This window comes from Platalea leucorodia (genome assembly GCF_965183815.1).
Source record: "Platalea leucorodia genome assembly, chromosome: 16".
Taxonomy (NCBI): Eukaryota; Metazoa; Chordata; class Aves; order Pelecaniformes; family Threskiornithidae; genus Platalea; species Platalea leucorodia.
Window position 1 is genome coordinate 9,461,745 of NC_138838.1, and position 24,003 is coordinate 9,485,747.

At 36.6% G+C, this 24,003-nt stretch overlaps 1 protein-coding gene across 5 annotated transcripts in view; it reads right to left on the minus strand.

Annotated features, from left to right (window-relative positions):
- BCAS3 (BCAS3 microtubule associated cell migration factor) overlaps nucleotides 1-24,003 on the minus strand; it is a 373,866-nt gene that overhangs the window by 279,960 nt on the left and 69,903 nt on the right. For all 5 annotated transcript variants that reach the window (XM_082328352.1, XM_082328353.1, XM_082328351.1 and 2 more), the window contains exons 10-13: nucleotides 22,114-22,190; nucleotides 20,236-20,319; nucleotides 13,654-13,824; nucleotides 3,691-3,784 (exon numbers count right to left, since the gene is read on the minus strand). In XM_082328352.1, the coding sequence (XP_082184478.1) occupies nucleotides 3,691-3,784; nucleotides 13,654-13,824; nucleotides 20,236-20,319; nucleotides 22,114-22,190 (426 nt within the window). The remainder of the gene's footprint in view (nucleotides 1-3,690; nucleotides 3,785-13,653; nucleotides 13,825-20,235; nucleotides 20,320-22,113; nucleotides 22,191-24,003) is intronic.

The following is a 24,003-nucleotide window of genomic DNA, read 5'->3' on the forward strand; positions in this document are numbered from 1 at the left end:
GAAAGAATTAACAGTGCCAAGTCACCTGAACTCGAAACTTGGAATAGATTCATTAAGCACACTTCCAAAAACAGAACAAGAATGTTACATAGGAAGCGTGCCCACCGGCCAGAAGAAACACCGCCACCAAAGCTGACAACACAACGGGCAAAGAGAACGGATTAAGGAGACTCGCATCATAATTTTTATTTTTACCACTAGAATAAGGACCAAGTTAGCATTTCGTGTCTGTTTCCCAAAGATTCAATCAGCAGCAAATGGCAAAGGAGTACCAGTTCTTTTTCACTTTTATTGAACTACTACGTACCTTACCTATTAAAATGAAAAATGTTAAGCAGAGAGGCAATAACAATATATGCAGGGACCCGGCTTTTAGAAATTCCATAGGACTAAGGGATTTTGTGGATGAGATGTCTGGCCACAAATTTTCAGCCGTAGTACAAACACTTCCCTCCCCCTCCACCCCCGCCAAAAACCCAAAAACACGCTCCCCGTAGTAAACCAACACAACTTTTTTTGAAAACTAAAATTTCATGTACACAGGAAAAAACACAGAGAAAAACTAAACTACCAGGAACTGCACTTTTTCTCCTTTATAGTTTGGTTTTGTTTTTTTTTTTTTCTTTTTCTTTCTAATGCTAAACATGATTTGCTATATGTCTTAGACTGAGACTTTTACAGCCTCCCTAAAATCAACTGACTCAGAAGCAAGCTTTTATTAACATAAGGGTCTGGAAGAGGTATATAGGGACATGCTAGGCAGCATTAAAAAAAAACAAAAACAAAACACCAAACTATGGTGCCCCCTAAGTATATTCAGAAATGATATTTCAAGTTTGCTGTTTTATTATTCAACCAGATTTTCAGAGTAGCCATAGATCTAGTACAAAAAAGCTAACTGTATGCCAAGTTTCTTCCTTCTTCAAATACCTCAAAAACAGAAAAGAAAAAAATTCAATAGATTTGCCTTAAATTTAAACAAAAGGTAGATCTAATGCCAGCAAAAGTCACTATAGAAACGTCTACAGAGCAGAATGAAATGCTATGAAGGGACACCCCTGCTTCTTCTTTCATAATTTTGCCTTTTAATGCGGCTAAAGTAAACGGCTGCATGTACAGCAAGCTCTCATTGCCAACTAACCCCGCTTGGAACTCCACATAGATTATTTACCTTGCTGGGAGGAAAAAACAACCCCCAAAGCCTCAAAACCAAAGCAAAACAAAACAAAAACACAACAACAAAAAGACACCCATCAGCAAGAGTCCTGCCATTGCTTGCAACAGACTTTCAATCAGGCCCGTAACAACTTAACATATCCTGGGCACTGTGAATGCAGTCAAGGATTTCTTCTTGGTTTCAAAAAGAAAGATTAGGGGAAAAAAATATGACTGCCATTTATTGACATTAGTGAGCGTCTCTCCTTCCCATCGGATTGTTTTCTGATAATCCTACAGGGAAGCAATATATTGGAGCTATTCTCACGATGACACCCATAAATTCTGCACTGTTATTTTATCACGATCAACTTATCCCTAGAAAGCTCCTTGTTCATTATGAAAACATAAACAGCAGAAACCCAAAAAAATGCATCAACAGATATCTTTAAAATACAGCTTAAAGTGGCTGTGGCACTGTTCTACTGGTTTACTACACAAAAATTATATATATCCATCTTCCCTATCCATTGACCTTCAGAGGCTTCCAGTGGCTGTGGTGGCTTTGTTGTAGATTTTTTTCTAACACAATCTTCTAAGTTTTTACAGAACTGAATACCTGTGGAACTCACGGGCTCTTGGGATGAGACATGATGAAATTAAGCTATTTGAGCAGCCATAGAGAATAAAATAGTTCACTGAAACAGATCAGTATTCCCTGTTTGCCTTTATAGCAGAAGTCTGCAGTTGCTATGTTCTAGTGCAGCATCACAGACACTGCTTGAAATTATGAGTAAAAGTGGTTTTTCACTACAACCAGCCAACAGACGAAGACAGTATCAAAAGGCACCTCTTGTTTTGTTCTGCTTTGTAATGAGATCAGCTTGATTGGCAATATACCGCTATATAATGGATTAAGATGATGTTACTTACAACACTGGCTTCAAATAAAATTCTGCCTTGATGTTAAATAAAGAATACAGAATCCTGTGTAAGTGCTGCTTTCATACTGTAGGCAGCCGAGGTAATAGTTCTCAACTGTTTTCATATTGCTCTGTACCCAGAGCATGCGGTATGATTCAATACCTTGCTGTGAATCATCCCTCCCACAAATATCTCATAACATACATAATTTGCAATCAGGCAAAAATAACACCAATTAGAATAAGTGTTTTGCCATTAAGTATCTTATTGCACCATTAGATCTAAGGTAACAGTCTGCTATATCATATACAAAGGATTGTAATTTTAGTACCTGAGCAAACCAAAAGAACTTGATTATAATACAAGTAATCCAATAATATGCAAATATAACCTTCAATTTAAAAAATAACAAGTTAATTTGCTTTTGCATAAACATTCTGTTTCCCTTAAAGTTATACAATCAAAAAAATTGTCTTAAGGAGGCATTTAATTAAAATCTATAAAGCATTCTAATTTAAGCAGCTGTATTTATTTCACTTAATTAGCACTGCTCAACTCTAGGTATTATCTTTCTACCAGAGTACAAAGCAAAAATACTACTGTTCTGGAATTGGCATAGTTGATTCTCAGTGAAATGCACAGAGTCCCACAAACAACTCCCTTAAGTATCAGAAGAAAATTCAGCCAGATAAGAATACAGCTTTTTATGTCAAAAACTCACAGTGAAAATGCTGTGAATGCACACCACTATTAAAGAGTTCTGACATAACAGATGGGATGTCAGAGTAAGACCAACTGGTGAGTAAAAATGAAAACATAAGTGACAGACATTTAGTTTTATTCTTTGAAATGTGACTTCATCCTCAAGATCTTCATGGCATTTGCTACATCTTAGAAACGGTTAATTTAGGCAAGTGGAAGCTGTTGATTCGCTGGCCATTTCACTGACTACTACCGCAATCAACCAAAATGTCTTTTTTTTTTTTGCTGTCTATAGATAGAGTAGTAAACATGTTAATTGTCAAATTAATAAGATTTATTAACAGACAAAATTTGTAGTTATCACTGCTGCCCACAGTCATTGTTCATTTATAAAGAGGACGGAGAGGAATAGGTACTTCTGAGCAGTTTCTTAAAAGTATTTTCAGATTATAGCTGATTTCACTCAGGAGAGAGGGTAGAATCGCAAACTCTTCATCAAAACGCATAATGGCAGTGTAAGTTACTTCAAAAACAGTGTCAGTGAAACGATTCATTTTATTTTGATATTTAGGGAGGATACCATCTGGATACCTGGCTGGCAGGACACCCAACAGAAGAGAGTTCCTTAGTACTTCTACTACATTCGAAGTGGTAGACCCAATATTCTCACACGTACCATAGTATAACAGTTGCTTAAGTTTGAAATTTCCAGAAAAGACAGATTAACCAGTGTACGACACATTCAACACGCAACAGAGCAGGTCAAAAGTCCTAGTAGCAGTGAGCAGATATTTGCACGTATCACAATGGTATTCGCAATTCCTCCAAAGCAATGGAACACACACCTATGATATTGTACCGTCTTCATCTTGTTTACAGCTATCACATTAAAATCGTAAAATAACTTACCACTAGGGTTAAAAGCCATGCAGCAAATGGGCTTTTCATGTGCAGGGAAGTGGGCCACAATGCCATCGCTATCCGAGTCCTCGCTGACAAGTACCTGCGTAATTATGGATAGAGACAAAGGACGATTAGGAAGTAAAAATACACCTAAGAGAAAACACCAACTTACTGATACAGGAATTGTTATATAAGATATACACAGTGGTATGAATTAGAAATATAATTGCATAAGAACTAGACACAATCTTCTACAATTTTTTCAGATAAAGAGGCATGAGACATGCTCAAATAACCTACTATTAACTACAAAGGAGCATGCACTTTATACCTGGATTCCCTATTCATTTATCCTATTCAAATAACGCAAAATGGAAAAATATTACTCTTTTGCTATGTAAAAGATTAACGGCTGCATAGAAGCTTACTACAAAAGCATGCAGCGTATGCAGTGCACTGGGAAGCCACACTGAAGGTTTCCGTTGCCGTTGGCTGAAGCCAGGGTTGTGACCTCTCTGGGTGTCTATACTCAAGAGGACCTGTGAATCATAAATTTGTGACAGGAGCCCTCCTGCTCCTTCAGGTCTCCCGTGGACAGGAGCTCTCATTCCGCCACGCTCCGCAGCAGCGCGCAGCCGGACTAACGATCGGTGTAATTACACTGAAGAGCCCGCACAGTTCTTAAACTGTAAACAATACATGATTTGCTCTAAGCGGTAACAAAAATCACATAATAGAAAGCAAAACATGAGGTAGCATAGAGTTTTTCAAAGAAAAGGGAATATTTAACCATTACGTAAATCAGTATTTTCTTTGGGAGGATTCAAAGCATACATGGCAAACGAGTGGAAAAACGGACCAAAAACCCAAAGAAAGTGGGTTTGCTTCCCCCCAGTTATCCACCAGTTACACAGGCAGGAACACCACAGCTTGCATCCTGCTACTAAGTGGTGATGGACTTGAGGTATCTGGATTTCCAAACGACACGAGAAATGCTAAGGACTGGGAGCGCGTATTGAAGCAGCTGCATTACAAAGTCTGCAGCTAACAAGAATTGTCTCCATCTTGAAATTGCCTCAGTGGACATTAAATTACAGTATTACAGAGGTTGTTAATCAAAACTCCTTAAAAAGCCATGCTGTTGTAAAATACCTTCTTGTGAACAAAATAGCAATTACAAGGTAGGAGAGAGTTTTCACAAGAGAGGGAAATTAAGTGGAAAAGGGAATATCTGGACTGAGATCTGTCTTGCGCAACATCTTCTGGAGAAAGGGACAAAGGATGAGCTTTTGGTTTTTTAACCAAAAGGCTATTTGAAGTTGATAAAACTACTTGGGTAGTCAAAACTGAAGCTGACTGTGAAGAAATACAAAAGGACCTCCAAAGGGACACAGTATCACCAATGTCTAACTATATAAAAAGGAAAAGTTATTCTTAGATTTATAGAAGAGAACCAAAATATGTGTGGACAAAACATATGCAAGAGCTGTAGAAGTATTTTATTCCTTGGTTACATCATGCTAAAGACTAAATTAAGTAAAACAATGAGAAAGATCCGTCAGAAAAGGACTTAATAAAAGGGTTTCTGCGGTAAGCAAAAACCACCTTCTTAATAAGATAGTGCAAAATTTCCCATTTCAAGTTCAGAATAATTTGTCTGCTGCTTCCAAAATAATCTGAAAGGTTTTTAATACTTCCTATTCCTAACAGATATCAGAATAATTTGAAGATATTTTCATGCTTCAAAAAGAGAAATCATCTTTAAATGTTTAAAGAAGTCACGTAATATGGATGAAGAGGCCTGCGCCTGACTTACTTTAAATGTTCAAATTACTTGGCACTGTCACATAAGCACAATTATGGTTTTGCTTTCCGTTGTCAGCATTTCGTGCTTATTCCAGAACCACTAACCAAAGGGTCTGGAGATCTTCCTAAGAGCTTTTCAAAGAAACAGTGTTCTTTTCTCAGCCTATATAAACTGCACTAAATAACTCCTATACATCATCTTTTCACAGCTTCCACTTTTAGGTAACTTGGTCTTATCCCAAACATTTCGCTCTAATTAAAGATACACGATAATTAGAAAGTAACATCATAAACCAGCTTTACGAAAGAGACAGAAGGTTTTTTTAAAATCTAGTCTGTTAAACAAAAATATTTAATCTAGAAATGTGTTGGTACCAACAGTATCTAAATCATGGCTAAAACCAGTTATATAGCATATTTCATGTGCATCATCTACAGACTGTAAACTGGATTAATTCAGCATGTGCCTATTTTTTTTTTTTTTAAACTAATGATAAATGCACCACTGTTATCATCCCCACAACATAAAACCCCTATTCAACAGCCAAGGAACACTCTGGATGGTAAGACAACCTTTAAATATTTTTCCTCTGGAAATACGATACGAAGCAAAAATTTCACAACTTTAAAAACTGCAAAACACCTCAGACATACCAATTTGAGAATACAATAAAGCCCAAATCTATTATTTGTATGCTATGCTAACTGTTTCCATGCTTTACAATGGTTTATTTCAATCACTGTTTTTCCACTTCCTGGAAAAACAATCTTTTGCGTTTAATCTAAAACGAGTTTTTCAAAATCTTCACTTTCCACTGTAAAAGCTGATTTTCAGATAGAACAAACCAGTCCTTATTTTGGCTGTTGTACAAGTCCATTGTTTGTGATAGAAATACAAGGAAGAAGAACTTTGCAGCGTAACATCCAATCAAGAAAGAAAAGCAACTGTGAGCTTGTGGATCCTGAAAACCCTCGCCTGCCACCAAGACTGGCTCACGCAGAGCTTTCAGGCTCAAACTAAGAGATGTTCGTCTCCTGCATTAGCCAAGTTTAAAAAAAAAAAAAAAAAAAAAAAAAAGGGTTAAAAACCCCACAAAACCACCTTCATTACTCAAAAATTTGGAAATCCTTGGATAGTGGAGAATCTGAAACTCAGGCTGCAGCGGTGCCACGCCACCTCCTTTCTTGATGCCCGCTACCTGTCACTGCCTACCCGCTGCGGGCACAGCGTGGGAATGCTTGTGAAACCCGCACATGGAAACACAGTTGCTTGTGCAAGGTAAGATGAAGTTGAAAAAAAACCCGTTATTAATCTTTTCTAAATCGACATGAAAAAATAAATCCTTGTGGAACAGACAAGAAAGAAAGTACGTTTTTTAAAATCACCAACTTGTATTTAAATCTTCAGGCTGTACTGCAAGATTTGTCATGTCCTTCCCCTGCACTTTTGTAGTAGACAGCTGGGGAAAACATACATCACTTTTTACAATTTCAACACTACAAAGGGGGAAAGAAAAAAAAAAAAAAAATCAAAGGAATTACAGCAGTTGACTTAACTACACCATCAACCAAAGAAGAGCCCCTTTGGAAACGTCCCTTCCAAACCTGCCACAAAACAAAAGCCTGGTTCACATGCCAGCTTAGAGCTCGCGTAGCTCTAAAATCATAGTATGATTTTTGTCACTGTATACAACTTAAGGAAAACAAAAGTACGCTGATATAACACAAGGTGCTTTATAGTGGAATGCCTTATTTTCTGTATTGGAGATCTTTAAATGGAGAGCACTGCCTCAGTACAACAGGGTTTATATAAATTTGGAAACCACTTCTTGCAAAGGCTGAAGTGGAAGACGCTATCTGCAAAGGTGCTGGAGAGAACGATGTCCGTAGGCTAACAAATGGCACATTAAATCAATACTGACATTGTACAACTGGTTCCTTTCGACCAGTTTATGGTTTCTTACCACTGAAAAGAGCGGAGTTTGAAATTTTTCTTGGAAGTCAAAACAGTGGTACAAATTGCCTAATAACGCATGCAAGTGCTGTCAAAAAGCTCGAAGGAAGCAGCTCATTCAGCTTCCCAACACACAGGGCAGGCAAAGCCCACAGGAATCCCGAGGCTGCAATTTTTTTCATCCCAAATAGGCTTCGTTCTCCAAGGTAGCAGCCTCTAATGACTCTACTATTAAGAGTGAAAGACCTTACAAAGTCTGTCATTGAAAAAGGTTCATAAATCTTAGCATTACTCTTATAATTGCCTAGTCGCTGAGGTTTATAAGGATGCTCAAGTATCTTCCTTGCAGAATTCCCCACCATTACAAATAGCAGCGCCATTTTAAGAAAAACAACCGACGAGAAACAAGCACCAAGGGTCTTCTACCAAGACGGCCTTGTACATCTGCGCTCAGCCTATTTCTGATGCCGACACAGTATCTTAATACGAGAGCTGCAACACGATTTTCCAAAAAGCTGCCCGGCCAACAGAGTCGGTGGCTGGACACGCGGAGCCGATGCTGGAGCTCTCTCAAGCCAGCCCTATTAAAGTTCAGCAGAACACTGCAGTTGATTGAAGATGCATCAACTCCTCTTTATCTTACTCTAAAAGAGAAACAGACAAAACACCTAGGGGATCATTACATTTACTATCAGAAAATAGTGTTTGCTGTGAGGGCAAGAGATAGCTGAAGCTTTTTTCTCCTATGCCATATTTTTCTTCATTCATTGTATTTTCCATACTGCTGAACAGAAGCCACTACTAATTATGACTTCAATTATTTTAATCTTTAAAGGCAAATTACACCACTTATCCCAGTGGAGACATGTTTTTAAATAAAACATGAAAGTAACACAAATAAAAATGGACAGAAATCTAATCAAGCAGGTCCTACTCTTAATAAAATTAAGAAAGAATAATCCCATCATCATAAAAACAAATAGGTTTGGCAATATTTATAAATACGAATATTACATAGACATCTTTGCATGTATACTTATTAAGATCCCCATTGATTTAAATAGCCGAAGTTAGTGCAGGGTCCGCTCCAGTTCGTACGCACAAAAACCAGTGCCCTCCATACCGACCCCCCCAATTAGCCTCCCCCAACTTATAGCTAAGGTCAAACATCAGTGGAAAAGGGCTAAAAGTGATAAATCTGTGGCATTAACTACTGCACTCCTTTTAATAGAATCCAGCATAAACTCAAAACAGCCTCGCGCTCAGCCTGAACCATTTATCTGAGACAAAAATGTCTTCTTGACAAAAAACAGATCTCCTTTAATAAAAGTAAGGCAGACAGTATTATGCTCTGAGGGAATCCTGTTGCTCTTTTTATATATAAAAAGAATTCTTCTGTAATACATGTAGGTATAAAAAGTGAAGAAAATTGATGCTAAATATATAAGCATTAGAACATCAAATTAGCCTTTGTGAATGAAAGCTGTTCTTACAAATAAAAGCACTGGTGTTAATGACCAGTGGAATTACGTATGTAGTTAAAGTTTTATTATGGAATATGCTTTATTCTTTTAGCTTCTTTTCGCTTTAGACCGAAGTTTCACAACAATTCTTGCTCCTGATAAGCATCTTTATTTGGTTCAATTGTTATCAACTGCTTACCAAATGAAAATGAACTTTTGAAACTGCAGCAGTCTGCAGTTTTTTCTGAAAATTCCTCTTTAATGCAATAAAAAGTTAATAGGGAACAGAAAAAAGCACCAATCACGTTTTAAAACATAAAAAGATCAACATGTTATCTTCTTTTTTGTAAGTTATTTTTAAAATATTTCCTCCAATATTTTCATGTGTTTTGGATGTTCAGTGAAAGCAACACAATGATATCTCATCAATCACATCGCTCTATCAAAAGCATTAAGAATCAAGTTTTGTATTTTTAAATGACCACATATTTCTCTGCCAACTAAATGTTAGATGTTTAACAGATTTACATTCAGTCACAAAACTGGCGACTTTTGAGAAAGGTCATTATTGCAGACTACACGTGGGTGGCCTAGTTGATGAATTAATTAAGAATACAGAAACAAAGGTCGAAAGAAAATAATTTTTCTTTAAAACTCAAGCCACTGGAGTCTTACACATTTAATTCCAATTACTGAAAAAGAGGACATCTGTACAGCTTTAGTTTTATCCATTTCAACTAATTAACAGATTCAAATAAATAGTCATTACATCTAACTGAAAAGTTTGCTAACACTTCATTAGAAGGAAATTTAAACAAGCACACAACCTTGTTAACATATTTTGGTTTACCACAAAGTTACTTGGGCATCTCGATAATTATTTTTACTCCCTTTACAAATATATCATGACAGCCAACTTCAATAATTCTACATTCCTTTGCATTTATTTAATTACTTCATAATTCAAATTTTCTTAAAGTACCACCAATTTTGAAAGTAGGAGCTATCATATAAACAAGTGCTCGGTATGAGATTTCACTACAATATCTACATTCATAAGGTTTATTAGAAATAGTTTCCTTGCAGATTTAACCCTGCAAGATTACATTAGAAGATTTCTTTGGTCTTTAATTGTATATTTTTCAGTGGTAACTTAGCATTTCAACCTCTGCCATGGTAGCACAGTACACTTCATGAAATGCACTGAGTTCCGTCTCGCATTCATTATATTGGATATCGTTGAAATGGCAGATACAATAAAAAATTAGTGAAAACTTAAAGCTGTAGTTAGTCCTTCTGGCTTATGTCCAAAACATGTTCCGTAATCGTCCTACTGGCAGATAAATCTATATGTTCGTACACATGCACAGAGCAGCTCAGTCCCTCTTTAAAAACTGTGTCGCTATGCTCAAAGTAAATGGGCAAGCACATGCATCATTACTTTGTAAGCCTTTATACAGATATTTTTAAAAACAAACCAACCTGCTCCTTCACTGAAAAAAGTGCTTATTTCTCCTTCAAAAGGACACGCTTGCTTGCCTAGGATTTACTACCGCCTTATACGCCTTCCATTTTCTTCCTCTTTTTAAAACAGACTTCTTCCTTTTTTTACTGTATGTTATCGTAAAGATATATTTTACTACTTGGAAATTGTTTTCTTTCATTACAACACCCAAATTCTAAGTTAGATAGAAATTCTAAGGTAGATAGAAATCTTTATTGACCTGAAGGAGGTGAGGTATTCCTTTTACATTAGGAGTCCGCTGGCGATAAGAAAATAACTCCTTTCTGCTTCTGAAATTCCCCTCATTTATGATTAGGCTGACAACCACGCATGCACACACAAATATATTTACATAGTTGCTAGACAAATCGCTGATGACAGGGATGCTAGGCTTTCAAACTGTTAATTCACTCCAGAAAACACTTGGCAGGCATTACTAATTCTTGTGGGTTCCCAGTCAGTTTAGGAAGACCGATGCTTGTAATGGGCACAGCCATCCAGCAGCATCCCCATCCAGCAGAAATGAAATACTCCAAAGCCGGCATCTTCATCATAGGAGGAAGCCGTGTTTCTCCGTACCCACCCAGACCTCTTACTTCCCACCTGGAATCTGAAAGCTGGGATGACAAACCAATAACTTTAGAAAAATCACTGCCACGCAGCGTCAAGAAAACTGAGACTAAAGTATGCAAGGCATTTGCTGTACCGCTGTACAGCAATTACTGTCTCTAAAAGACAGGTGAGGCTGCGCTCTGCATTAGTCATTCTGCTCAATCACTCTTCTATTTCGACCAAAGCATCAGTAATGATCTACTTCGGATGACTACTATCAGCGAACCAATTTGCCACAGAAGAGTAAAATAATTGCAGAAATTAATACAATGAGGAAGAATCAACATAGCTCAGTCATCCAGATTTCAAATCAGCACGATGCTTATCTATGAGTTTATACTGAAGTGTATGAGCAATCACATTTAGTTCAGTGAGATTACTCACACCGTTTAAAGGTCAGACTTGCTAAAACGCTTTCCCCGAACTGACGCTTCAATCAATTATGCTATAAAAACGAGCCAGGACTACCCAGCTAGTACAGATACGTGCCATCTAAACTAGCCTGCCATTTCTTGCAGGCTTGCCTGCTTCTGCCAGCACGCAAGCACGGGATCCCTGCCAGGCTCCTTGGGACAAGTCAGTTCACACAACTGCCAAAATCAGAATCTACCACATTCAAATGAGGCTGTGTGCTCAAAAACTTACGTTTCCACCTGGCAATGGAAGTACAGCTGGGGTGATGGACAAGAACTCAGTGGGGACCGAGCCCACACGACACTCCTTGCATTAGAAGGCTCTTTACTGGGGCAGTGTCGAGTGACAGTCTTTATTTAGACCATGTACAAAGTGCATTTATTTTTAATCAACTTTCTTTTTGCTAGATGCACATTTCAGGAAGAAAATATTGTTAAGAAGTCTTCTCTACGACAAAAATCTAACAGTGCAAAAGAAAGATTATTTTATTTTTCCTGGAAAGAAAAAATATAATGCTAATTCTGAAAGTGAGTCTCAGCACTGAAAAGAAATTATTAATTTAACAGCATTTGAAAACTTCAGATCGCAAAAATATGAATGCAAGACATACAAACAATTAGGATATCTAACTTAGAGCCTCCTTCCCTAGAGATTCAAGACAAAAATTATTTGACTAGAACTGATGGCTTATTTATGTTACAGCAGCAGTATTTGGACAAGGCAAGCGTTATCGTTTTTACAACTACTTTTCCATAGTGCCCTTTAGGCTTGATAGCTCCCTACTATTGTTAAGGTCAGAGGACAAGTTCATAAAACCTCTAAATCATACATAACAAGACTTAAAAACCTAAGATATATCATTTTTTTCCCTAGGCCTATGCAGAAGAATCAAAGCACAGACAATGACCATCAGGAATAATGACCGCATTAAAGAAGGCTTCATGAGAAATTTATGAAGCAAAATTTTTCTTTTTTTCTTTTTTTTTTTTTTTCTTTTTTCTTTTTTTCCCTGCCAGTATACAAAGAGCCAAAAGACCTTTTTTCCCAGGAAACAAAAACAAACCGCAACAGTCAACAGACTTATTTTAAGACCTGACTCTGTCAGATCTTAAGTAATATACATTCTTTTGTCAATTCCCCTCCTTTTTTTTTTTTCTTTTATTTTAATTTTGCAGGAAAAGGCCTCTAATGTTATATGAGCAATGCCCTTTCAATGTAATGTCACTTGGCTAAGTACTTCCAAACTAATTCTCAGGAAAAACCACAGCTCAAACTGCATACTGTTTTTTTGTTTGATTTCTTTGTTTGTTTTCAAGTAAAACATTTCATTTTCCTATCAGGTAAGAAAAGAAAATAACTTGACTACTCATTTGTCATTAATACCTTACTAACTTACCTGCAATAAGCATCATAAAGAGAGGGGAAAACAAGAAAAAAAAATTGTTTTTATTTTTTTTAAATTCAATAAACGTGAACATTAGGGGAAAAAAAAATTACAAAATAGTTACAGAATAATGAAGTCTGTATGAGTGCTGCATAAACACTGATTCCAGGACCAGATGCTTAAAAATGAAATGATTGGTAGAAACAAACAAAAAAGATAAGGGTATCTTTCTCTGTCATAATGACAGTACAACACACCAATTTAAAGTCTGTGTAATAATGCTGTGGATTTTTCAACAAATGGTTTTGCCTGACGCACTGTACTGTATGTTATTCGTAAAACAGTACATATGCCTCACAAAACAGTGTCATGCTTGATTACATTTTCATTTTGAAATTTATGTAAAATTATAAGCTTTTATACTTAATATCCAACTTCACTCATCGTCCTTTTTAAAGTGGAATTCAACAATTCACCGTACTTCTAGACAATCACATTTTCCAGTCACGTTATATATTAATAATCAGACTACATATACATTTCAACTGATCAGCATAAATCAATGTCAATTATGAACAAGTGTTAGAGAGACAAAATGTGACACTTCACACTTGATGTTGTCAAAGTGTCACATAAATATGTTCTAAGGACAATATATATTTTGGCTGAATTTCAGTCCCAAATAGGACTTTATCACAGCTGTGTGCATCTGTAATAGTTTTGGACCTAGCAAAAATCTCATCTATTTTTCATTTTCAAAAGCATAAAATATATTTTCCTGAGATTTTCATGAAAATGAACGCCCGTTCAGTTTCTGTGCAAGCTGTATTACCTGCCCTTCTGCAACTGTCTCTGTATCAATTATAGTGATGATTCCAGGCACCAGAGGACTTCGACGAATGTTGCTATGAGCTAAAATTTCTTCTTCAGTTGCTCCTGAAGGCAGCGTCCCTGTCAGCTGCGTAACTACCTTCCCAACCATTGTAAGTCCAGTCTTTATCGTCTATAAAAAGAAAGAGAACCAATAAATAATGTTTAGGGCCGTTTTGTGGATCTACCTTGAATTTTTTCTCAACACAATTAATATAACTAGATTGCACACACCAGAAGCATACAAAACAAATGTTTTTATAACGGATATATAAGCTGCAAAAGGCTGCATGTAACAGAAATACCTTGAAAAAATTTAGCATCCTATCAATTTGAAGTATTCACCTTTAGTTTGGAATTAAATGCTTCCAAAACATTCATGAAAGGAGAAATATTTTAATGTTGCCTAAATGTTACAGTTTTTTCTTTCTTTAACTTTGTTATTTACTTATTCCAAGAGGTACAGAACATGGATACTTAGAAGAATCAAATGATGAAGCCAAGATGGGTGCGTGTGGAGGGCAGTGTTACATAGAGAAATACTTATAGCCCCTAATGGTTAATGCTGAAATAGTTATGTCTTCTGCACAAGTGCAAGAGATAAGGAATTTGGCCTTTGATAGATATGACAGACAGTCATTTGTTTCTCAGCAGTTATGCCTTTGCAGCATTGAAACTGAATATGAGACTCAAACTCAGCAAAATTAAAAATGCCATCCTCAAGGTACTAGAAAAGATAACTCTGTAGAAAGTACACGCATATCCCATTAAAAATAACGTGACTTTCCATAGTCTGCATGTTTTCCAGACGTGGGTTTCGAAACATATTCATTGCACCAACTTTTATTACCTAAAGATGCCGAAGATTGTTTTTATGTTATTTTATTTGGAGAAAGTGGGAGAGCGCACACAGAAGGAGAGCTATAGGCTTAAAAAAAACCAACAAAAAACCCAAACCCAAAACCCAACACAAAACAAAACCACACTCACACACAATACAAACTACAACTTTAAATACTTTCTCCTTGAATCAAGGACTGTGCCTTGTTTGCCTATAAAGAATTGAGCAGATTTATTATGCAATATAAATAAGAAATAGCAAAAGAGATGAGAATGGAACGACACTGTAACAAGCCAATTCTTAACTAAAAAGACAAGCTAAGCTGCCTGCTAAACTGAAAAGGAAAAAAACTGTACAGATCACAGGCTGAAACCAAGAAGTAGCCACAAATCAATTGCAACTGCTTTGTTTAGTGCTAAAATCTCAAACTGCAGTGATTAGAAAACACATTAGTGTTCATCAATTAGCAGCCAAACGTTTGTTTTAATAATTCATAGGAAATGACTTACACAAAGTCTGTTAGTGTGTTGTCAGGAAAACCTCTGAAGGGCCAACAGAATTAGGCGCCACACTGTATCGATGGCAATATCTAGCCAGGAAGCCTGATTAACCTCTGAGATGCCTCAGCTGATGTACTTACCCCATTAATGCTAATGGAGATACTACCGCTTAAAATCGAGCCATGCCTTTATCATAGGAATGTCTTTGGGGTTTAAAGTCTTTAGCAATATCCTGCCTTTTGTTTCTTATTATTTCTTTTTATACTCAGATACAACAAATGAGAATAGATTTTAACAGCGGCGAATTCAGAAGACTGAAAAACGTAACATAAAGCAGATAACGATATCTGAGGAACAGACCTAAAATAGACCCAGTGCCATCACAAGAACGCATTTCAACAGACGCTTTCCTTACAAAAACTGACAAGGCAGTTTTCTGGCCAACAGTTAAAATCGTATAAAATGCACTGGTAGTTTATACAGCAGAAAAGAGAAATCAGTATCGAAGTACTATATAGCAAAATATCTATGCAAGTTAAAAGACCAAGAATTGTAACTGACCTATTTTAGAAAATATCTTTAATATTACAACTAGAGAAATTGAATGCCAAAGTGCCAAGTATAAATTTATAGCTCTCTAGAAAAAATTAACACGCTTATCTAGCAAAATGAATTACCGTTACATGTTAGAGTAGACTGTGACTGCAGGACAACTGAGAAGTAATAGGTGTACAAAGATGTGGCCGAGGCCATTAGCTCAGAAATATCAGTGCAAAACCATTACGGCACTTACTTCTTTGTGCTATGTGTATATTTGCAAAAACTTCTCTGGTAATCTTTAACCTTTCCCATGCCATATCAGCTGTCCCCTCCATCCATTAGAGCTAATGACCTTGCTCTCACATAAGCTGTTAGTACTCATTAAGAAGTTATCAGGTAACAAGAGAAAACAGATGCAGCCTTTGCTAAATCACTTTACCACTATAGGATTAAAAGATAGGGAGAAAGAATCAACTAAAGAAGTTATGAGGTGCGAAGAACTTGGTTTATAATTTGATGCTAGACATTTGACAGACCAAATACATTTTTAATGAAATAGGTTAAAGTTTGCACTGTCCCAGTTCCTTTGCCATTGATGGGAACCTGCCAGTGCATACTCAGTGAAATTCTCATATAAATAAAATTGAATACTTGATCCAGTTCCTTCTGTAAGCAATGATGCACATTATGCAAACACACAAGTTATTTGTATGCTCACGTGTACCCTCTCTACTTAAAAATAAGACTATTCGCATTCATTCAAATATAAAGAAACACATATATTTAATTAAAATAAATGTATGCACTCATACCTCATTTAATTGAAAAATAAGTACAACTTTAATTAGATGAGAAAATTAAAATGCATCATTCAGTGCCTGTTAGGCTGTTTTGTTCCAAAGGTCTCACATCCTTTTAGTGACAAAACAATATATTGTTCCTCTTTCTCATAATAAATACATTTTACATGATTTCTTTGTTTACAAATGAAAAATCTATAGAAAGCAGAAAGAGATATCAAAAAGATATGCCTTGCTAATCAACAATATGAAAGCCTCACGGTTAGTTTGAACAAAATGAACATACAATCAATGACAGATTCAAGTTCAAACTAAATGTTTGTTGAAATGCTCATGTTTCACCAAGATGTTTCCCTTTCCTGCTCTTGCCCATATTCTGAAAAGAGGTAGGACAGGAAAGAAAACCTGTTAGGAAATCCATCTTAAACAGCACAGCGAGTCTGACCGCTGGGAACACACGATGCCGGAGAAGGTCTGCATGAGCACCACTTGAATGGAGGGAGTTGAAACATGATTCTCCCAGGGACACGTTGGGACCAAACCTCTCTTCAACAAGACGTACAAAAAAACCCCAAGCACAGAGACATAAGAATGTCTTTTCCTACGTCCCCTTCCTTACTGCATCCAAAATGGATAAATATGGATAATTATAAACAAGCAACTTCACATTTGGATGCTTGGATGCTTTGGATCTCAAGCCAAGCCCCTGAATATTGTCCCATCACTAAGACTGTTAAGTAATAACAGGGTTTATTCTGAAAGATATTCTATGTCCATTCTACTGCGTTTGTTCAACCAGAGTGAAAAGATGCTTTATCCCATAAGGAACAACATTTTCATTTTTCCAAATGCATCAATTTTTATCTTTGCTAAAAACTAACCTAAATCAAAATCTTGACACACTTTCTATTTCCAGAAATTTTCTGCTTGGCCAAATTACAGAAATTATCAAAGCTTTTTAGATATGGACAGAAAGCCACCAAACAAAGGTGGGGAAATGAAAATAAGAGACAGCTACAAAAAAATGGACGTGTTTTTTGCAGCAACAGCAGAAAGCAATGCTCTTGCAAGATGCATCTAAGGAGAAACAGGAAAAAGTTCAATGTTCAAAATAAAATCCTTCTAGGAATTATAAATCAAATGGGAAGATGATGGAAAGGAATTCTTCATAATGTTACCAGGATAACAAGAGTTTTGGCACCAGTAAACAACACACTCCAACATGACCACGATTTTGACCTCGGTATTCCCGGTTAACAGGGGAGCTCCTGACTCCTAAGTTATTTGATTAAGGAGGAAATGTATTTGCTGCATCAAGTATAGTACACAGCAGTACATCACGCTGAGGACAAACCCGGCGTTCACTACCAGGACATTCAAAAACATTTCTCATCAAAGGGAATACCATTAAAGTAAATATTCTGTACTTCCACTGAGACCTTCCACAGAGGATCCAAAAGGTAATTCTCAAAAATGACCCTGTTGAAATTACTCTTTGCACTCAGCTTTATCTTTCTCTTTTATATGAAGGTTCTTTCACCTCCTTCAATTAGAAATTGGAACCCAAACAGAGGAAAGGCTGTAACCCAAGATAATCTGACAGGAAGAACTTTTATGGAACCACTTCTGGACCAAAAAGCAGCAGTGGAGGGAATGGAAAAGGGCATTCACTTTCAAAAAAGCTAATACCTCTGCCGATCAAAGCAAATGAATTACAGACCATTGCAGGCTGATAAGATATAACAGCAGTAGGGGTTTATAAATGAAGACCTACTTAAGCAGGGAGGCAAGTTTATGGTGAGGTAACAAGACAGACAAAGAGCAACAGATATTGGAGTTTATATTTGCCAACAAGAAAGTCAGCATTTCAGTTATCAGAGATGAAAACTTGCTAGATAGGAAGCCAAGATTCAATGAAATCAGTAATAAATTAAACATTTCAGATTTAGTGTTGCTCACTGAGACATGAATAACAAATTAATACAGTAAGGCTGAGATATACTCAAGAGCCAAATTGTGCAAATATTTAAAAAGTATATTAGTATTAATCTTGTCTATTACAGTAAATCTAACAGCCAGTTGAGAGCAAAAGCAGTGTGCTAGGCAAAATACAAAGCAGTATAGAGATTGTGCCCTTATGATTATCTGTTTTCCTCACTTTCACTATTACTTTATCTCTCTACAGAGGCTAACAATCTTTTTCTTTCCTGTGATTATAAACACATTTTATCTTCAGTCGCTATTCACACGATGCAACATCACTACTTCACTGTTTGCACATGTTCAGCTTCATGTGGGAATTTCTGGATTATGACCCTTGGCTAGGTCATCATCTCGGTCCTTACTGCCTGTAAAACCTAGCTATCCACAGTCTTTGGGGGTAAGGGCTGTAACAGATGTCCTCCTTTTTTAGATTTTTTTTTAGTCTGTTGAAAAAAATTAGACAGAACAGTGTTTAGTCTTCAATGCCTACTGGAATGCTTTGACAATCATTATATGGTCTAAGAAAGCTTTGGCCTGTTCTTCTTCAGTCATAACTAGGCTTGGCTTTGGCAGTGCAGTGATCCATTTGTAACATTTTACCACATCTGATCATAACTGTGGCTGATCATGCTAAGCCAGTTGGTTTTTCAAACTTATCTGTGCTATAAAAAACATGTTAATGACGCTGAGATTGAAGGAGCATGGGGAGATTTTCCCCCATTTTTGTTTTTTTTTTTGCTGATGGTGAAAGTATGCAGAGATACAGCAAATTTCAGATGTCTTCAGAACAGCTATTCAAGTTCTCCTCAACAATGTAAAAAACTGTGATTTTTCTCCTCCTCCAGCCACAGTGAGATTGTGTCCAAAGCTATGCTGATGGAATATGTTTGTTTTTATGTTTTGTTTTTACATGAGATGGCATGCCCTATGTCTCTCTTTGTGGGTTATTGTAACTGTTGTTTTCTTCAGTGACGCTAAGCTTTCTGTTCTGTGCTGTCATTTAATTCCTATTATTAGATTTGTTTTGTTCTGCATATCAGAAATGAAAAGGCTAGTGGTTACAATGAAAGCTTGTAATCAGCACAAAGTTTGCCAGACGATGCCAAAACTCACTTTGTGTGTGTGTGTGTATGTGAGAAAAAAGAAATTACTTGGCAAAATGTTGCAGGCAAGTCAGGAGCGGGGTGGGGGAACAGTAAAACAACAGTTATGCATACTCTTTAGCTCGTTTAAGATTTTACCAAGCATGGTCTTCTTTTGATACTGTGAAAACCCAGACATTTCTCTGGAAACAGAGAGATATTATAATGTCATCTGAGCTGAGAAAACTAGGCAATGAAACCTCTATGTAAACAGTCATTCATAAACTCTAACCTTCAAAGAAAGCTGCCAGGTAATTAATTAGCTCCAGTACCGCGCTGTCATCCTTCAGAGAGATTAAAACATACAGTGCTAGTGTGACTGAGTCCAAAAAGGACCAAGCACTTGTAAAGTCAGTTTTCAGGATGTGAAAAGACAAATAATTCACAATGTTGATTTCTAATCACATAAACTTGTAATATTATGAATAGCCGCTATACAAATCCATTTTACTATAATTTTCCTATAATAGGGGTCACTAATATAAATAGCTGTTGGTAATAAATAAAATTTTTAAAAAATCAGTTCAGAAGGACAGGAATACTTTGTGAAAAGCAATGGCTACTCGGAGATCTGCAGGATCAGGACCACATGCATGGTGCTAATGCTAGCATGTTTCTTACTGTGTTTTCCTCTTTTGTGAATGGGGGGGAGGGCGATGACACACAGTACAATTCAGCAGGGAAACCTAATAATTATCTTACATGATAACCTCTCCCAGCAGCAGATGATGTACTCACTTTGGCAGCACTAATGACTGTGGCAGTGTAAGACTGAATGTTGTCTCCACAGGCTCCACCACGGGATTGATGGCATCGGATCAGCTACGAGAAGACAGACAGCAACCAAGTAACTACTATTAAGCTACGCAAACCCATAACCCATTACCATAGCTCTTATTTATCATGTACAGTGGTGTGTTTTTTCCTACAAATAGCAAAAAGCCCTGCTGAGACACTTAACCCCTTTTTATAATCTTCTGGGTGCCACCCAGACTGTCGCGTACTCAACTCCAGTTTTCAATTACAAGATGAGTAGTCACTAAGAATTCATAAACTTTGAAATGGTGGGATTTTTGGTCTGGCAGCAATACCACAAATAAATTTAAATAAATATAATCAAAAGCTTTAGCCATGTATATGTAACATTAAATATCAGACATTCTAAGAATCCGAGTGTGGCTTTCCCCTTCTTTTTATGACTAGCAAGCAAAGAAATGACAAAGGAAAAGAGCTACTTTAAACTTTACATTTAATAGATTAAAGGAATGTACATGGGGTTTACTCTATATTGCCTTCCTTCAAAATTAATAAATCAAAACAAGATTCTTCTACCTGCCATCAACCTACAAAAGCAGGTTTTGCCTTTGAACACTTACTAACAATAGAATCGGTGCTTCTGACTAAATAAAACAGCAAAAAAACTGTAGATATTTGTTGCTTGCACACAGAACATGTGGCCTGTTTAACTGGTTTAGCCAAAAGAAAATTAAAAATCACTGTAAGATGTATTTGTTTCTACAGGCTTTCCTTTCCTGCTTGTATTTAAGTATCTAAATAAAAACAGTTGAACTAGGGAGAAAGGGGAAGCCCACAGTGAATATACCTGGGAACACACAAGCCGTTTAAATTCCTTTTGTGATATAATTCTTTCGCTGATCAGTGGCTTATACTTTTGGCAGCAGTATTTTTTGAATCCCAGGCTGACTGGTTAAGTTTTACAAAACCACATAGGCGTGGCACTAAAGGAAAGGCAGGCCTGAATTTGGAGAGAAATCAGTTGTGCTTGAAAAGGTCTAACAACAAATAAATTTCTAAAGTCTCCCTCTCTGATAATTTCTGGTTCAGCTCTAGAAACAGCTAGTCCAGTCACAGGTGGAAGGGAGAAAAAACATCTGCTTTGAAGTAAAAATAAGGCATTAGAAGCTGAATTTAAAGTTTTCAAACACTTCAAGCTTTAAATACACAATCACTTCTCTGGCTAAGGGCTGGGTAAAAAGAGTGGCAATTTTTTTGCTTGGGATCTGTTTTCTTTTGCCTCTAGAAATAAGAAAAGTTATTTCAACATTTTCATTTTTTTCCGGGAGCCTAACATTTCCAGCAAAGATGTTTAAAAGTGGGCATTTTAATGCTACTTCCTAATCTACAAAGTGCATCGCTGTGTTGTTTCAGACAAACCCACTGGCTCTGTCCAGGGTCAGCTTCCCCAAATAGAATTTAGGAATCCTCACTTGCCTGCCTTTCAGGAGCGTCTATAATTAAGTGCTTTAAACTTTTAAAATGCAAAATGGGTTGATTACTGAGTGACCTCACTGAAAACACACGTTGATAGCTGTCTTCTCTGCCTATGCTACTGACATATTTATACCTTCCAAGTTCATGAGCTTAAATCAAATGTGCAGAGTAAAGATATGACATACATGAATACCAAAGCACAACCAGTGCAGGTCAAAGATTAGGTCCGGCATCATTATGCAAGTCCTCTTACAGATCATCCTTTTCACATACCTTTTTTCTGAGAGTTTTTCTTTTCTTTTTTTGCCCCCCCTATATATACCAAAGCTAGAATGCAATCTAGAAACAAAGAAAAATATTTTTTTAAATGAAACCTTTCCTTACCTTATTTTCTGCATAAGCAAGCCAACGGCTTCCAAGAGCAATAGGATTCATGTTTGGCCCTGGACAAGGATAGCAGCCTGAAAAGTTTTAAAAGGCAACATTAAGAAATATCTTAATGACTTCTTACAAAGAATTTTATTTATTGCCAAGAAAACAAGAAGTCTAAACAGAAACCTTTCAATTACTAATATCACTCAGTAAATGCTTGCATTTTTGTTCCTAAAGATAAGACTGTGGTTAGATGAGGTATTTTGAACAGTTAATTATGTGTAAATACTCATTTCTCCTTATGTTTGCATTTTTTAATGCCATTTTGATACAGTGGGGTGAGGGGGATATTTAGAAGTTTGATTGGATCGGTTCTGTATCTTCACATTTTAATTAATTTTAATTGATTGAGGTCTTTCTATTGGTCAACAGTTTCAATTAGCTTCAATCTCCTCTAGATTTTTGTGGTAGGAAAGGGCATATTGTGCTTTTGCTTTTGTTTTTAATAATTCTATATACAAGCCCTTAGCCTCTCAAAATACTGTTGCACACACTTAACTTTACACAGTGAGTGGATTTGGAATTCCTCTAAAACTGGTGGCAAATTTTCCATTGTTCATCTGCTTTTTGTTACCTTTATATTATCATACATATATACATATATCACACATATATCACACATATAGATGAACATAAAATAGAGAACTATTCCTGAGGATTAAAAGGTAAAAATACCTATAACAGAAAGTCACTGAAAATAGCTGTGAACAAAAATATGGCAAGGCTTAAAATTAATCAGGCCCATGTTAAATTCAATTTAATATATAAAGTCTGAGTTAAAAACCAAAAAACCAAAACAAAAATCCCCCCCTAAACAACAGCCAAGAATATCACACTATCAACTATTAAAGTTAAAAATACAGAATTTTAAATTATTGAAAACAATTAGATAATGCTTAAACATAAATGAAAACTTAAGTAACCTACAATTAAAAGTAGCACGGTGACCCTCATCCTAATTGCTATGACTGTCCTGTTTCCACGTCCTGTTTCCCCTCCTTTGTTTTTCATCATTTTAGATGAAGCTCTTTCGGGTGGACGGCTGCTTTTTCTACATCAACCTGTAACCCTTGCCTGTATTTAGCGCTCAAATCTTACTGATGTATCTGAACTTTAGTATTCTAGGCCTGACACTGTAAACGTCGGTGCTGCGGGGTTCCAGCAGGCTGATTGCAGTGGGATCCTTTGCCAAGGTAAGAGTCTGAAAGTTCAGATACTGAAGTCAGAGGGATGAAGCCACAAAACTGTTTACTGATTAGAGCCCTGATAACAAGATTTGAGCTTGACTGTTCAAATTTAGGCTAGTAAACTAAGGCCTTCAGCCATGTACGTAACGCCGTTTACTAGACTTAAATCTGTTCTGGTACACTGGAACATATATATAAAAAAGAAATATTGTATATGGGGGGAGAGAATGGGGGGAAGGAGGAAACTATCAAGCAAATGGTTAATCTCTGTTTTCATCAGTACTTAGGCTAATATAGACAATTTAGTAATTCATACTCTCTCACTGGTTGGCCAAGAAACAAAATGTTTAAAAACTTACAGACATGTGCGTCTCATTTAAAGGAGCCCTGGTTAGCTGATCCTGTCTCACAGGCATAAGGAGCACTGAGATCAGGCAAACAGCACTTTAGAACACATATAACCAACAACTGCAATTTATTGCATAAAATCCTACACTGCATTCTGAGAAGCAACATATTAAAAAAAAAAAAAAAAAAAAGATACAGCTAACTAAGCTTCTATTTCCCCAAAGTCTCTTGTGTCGGACTCTTGGATACTGATCTGCCAGCCACAGTGAGAAAAAGCAAACCTATTCGCCACGTTCTTTTTGCAAAT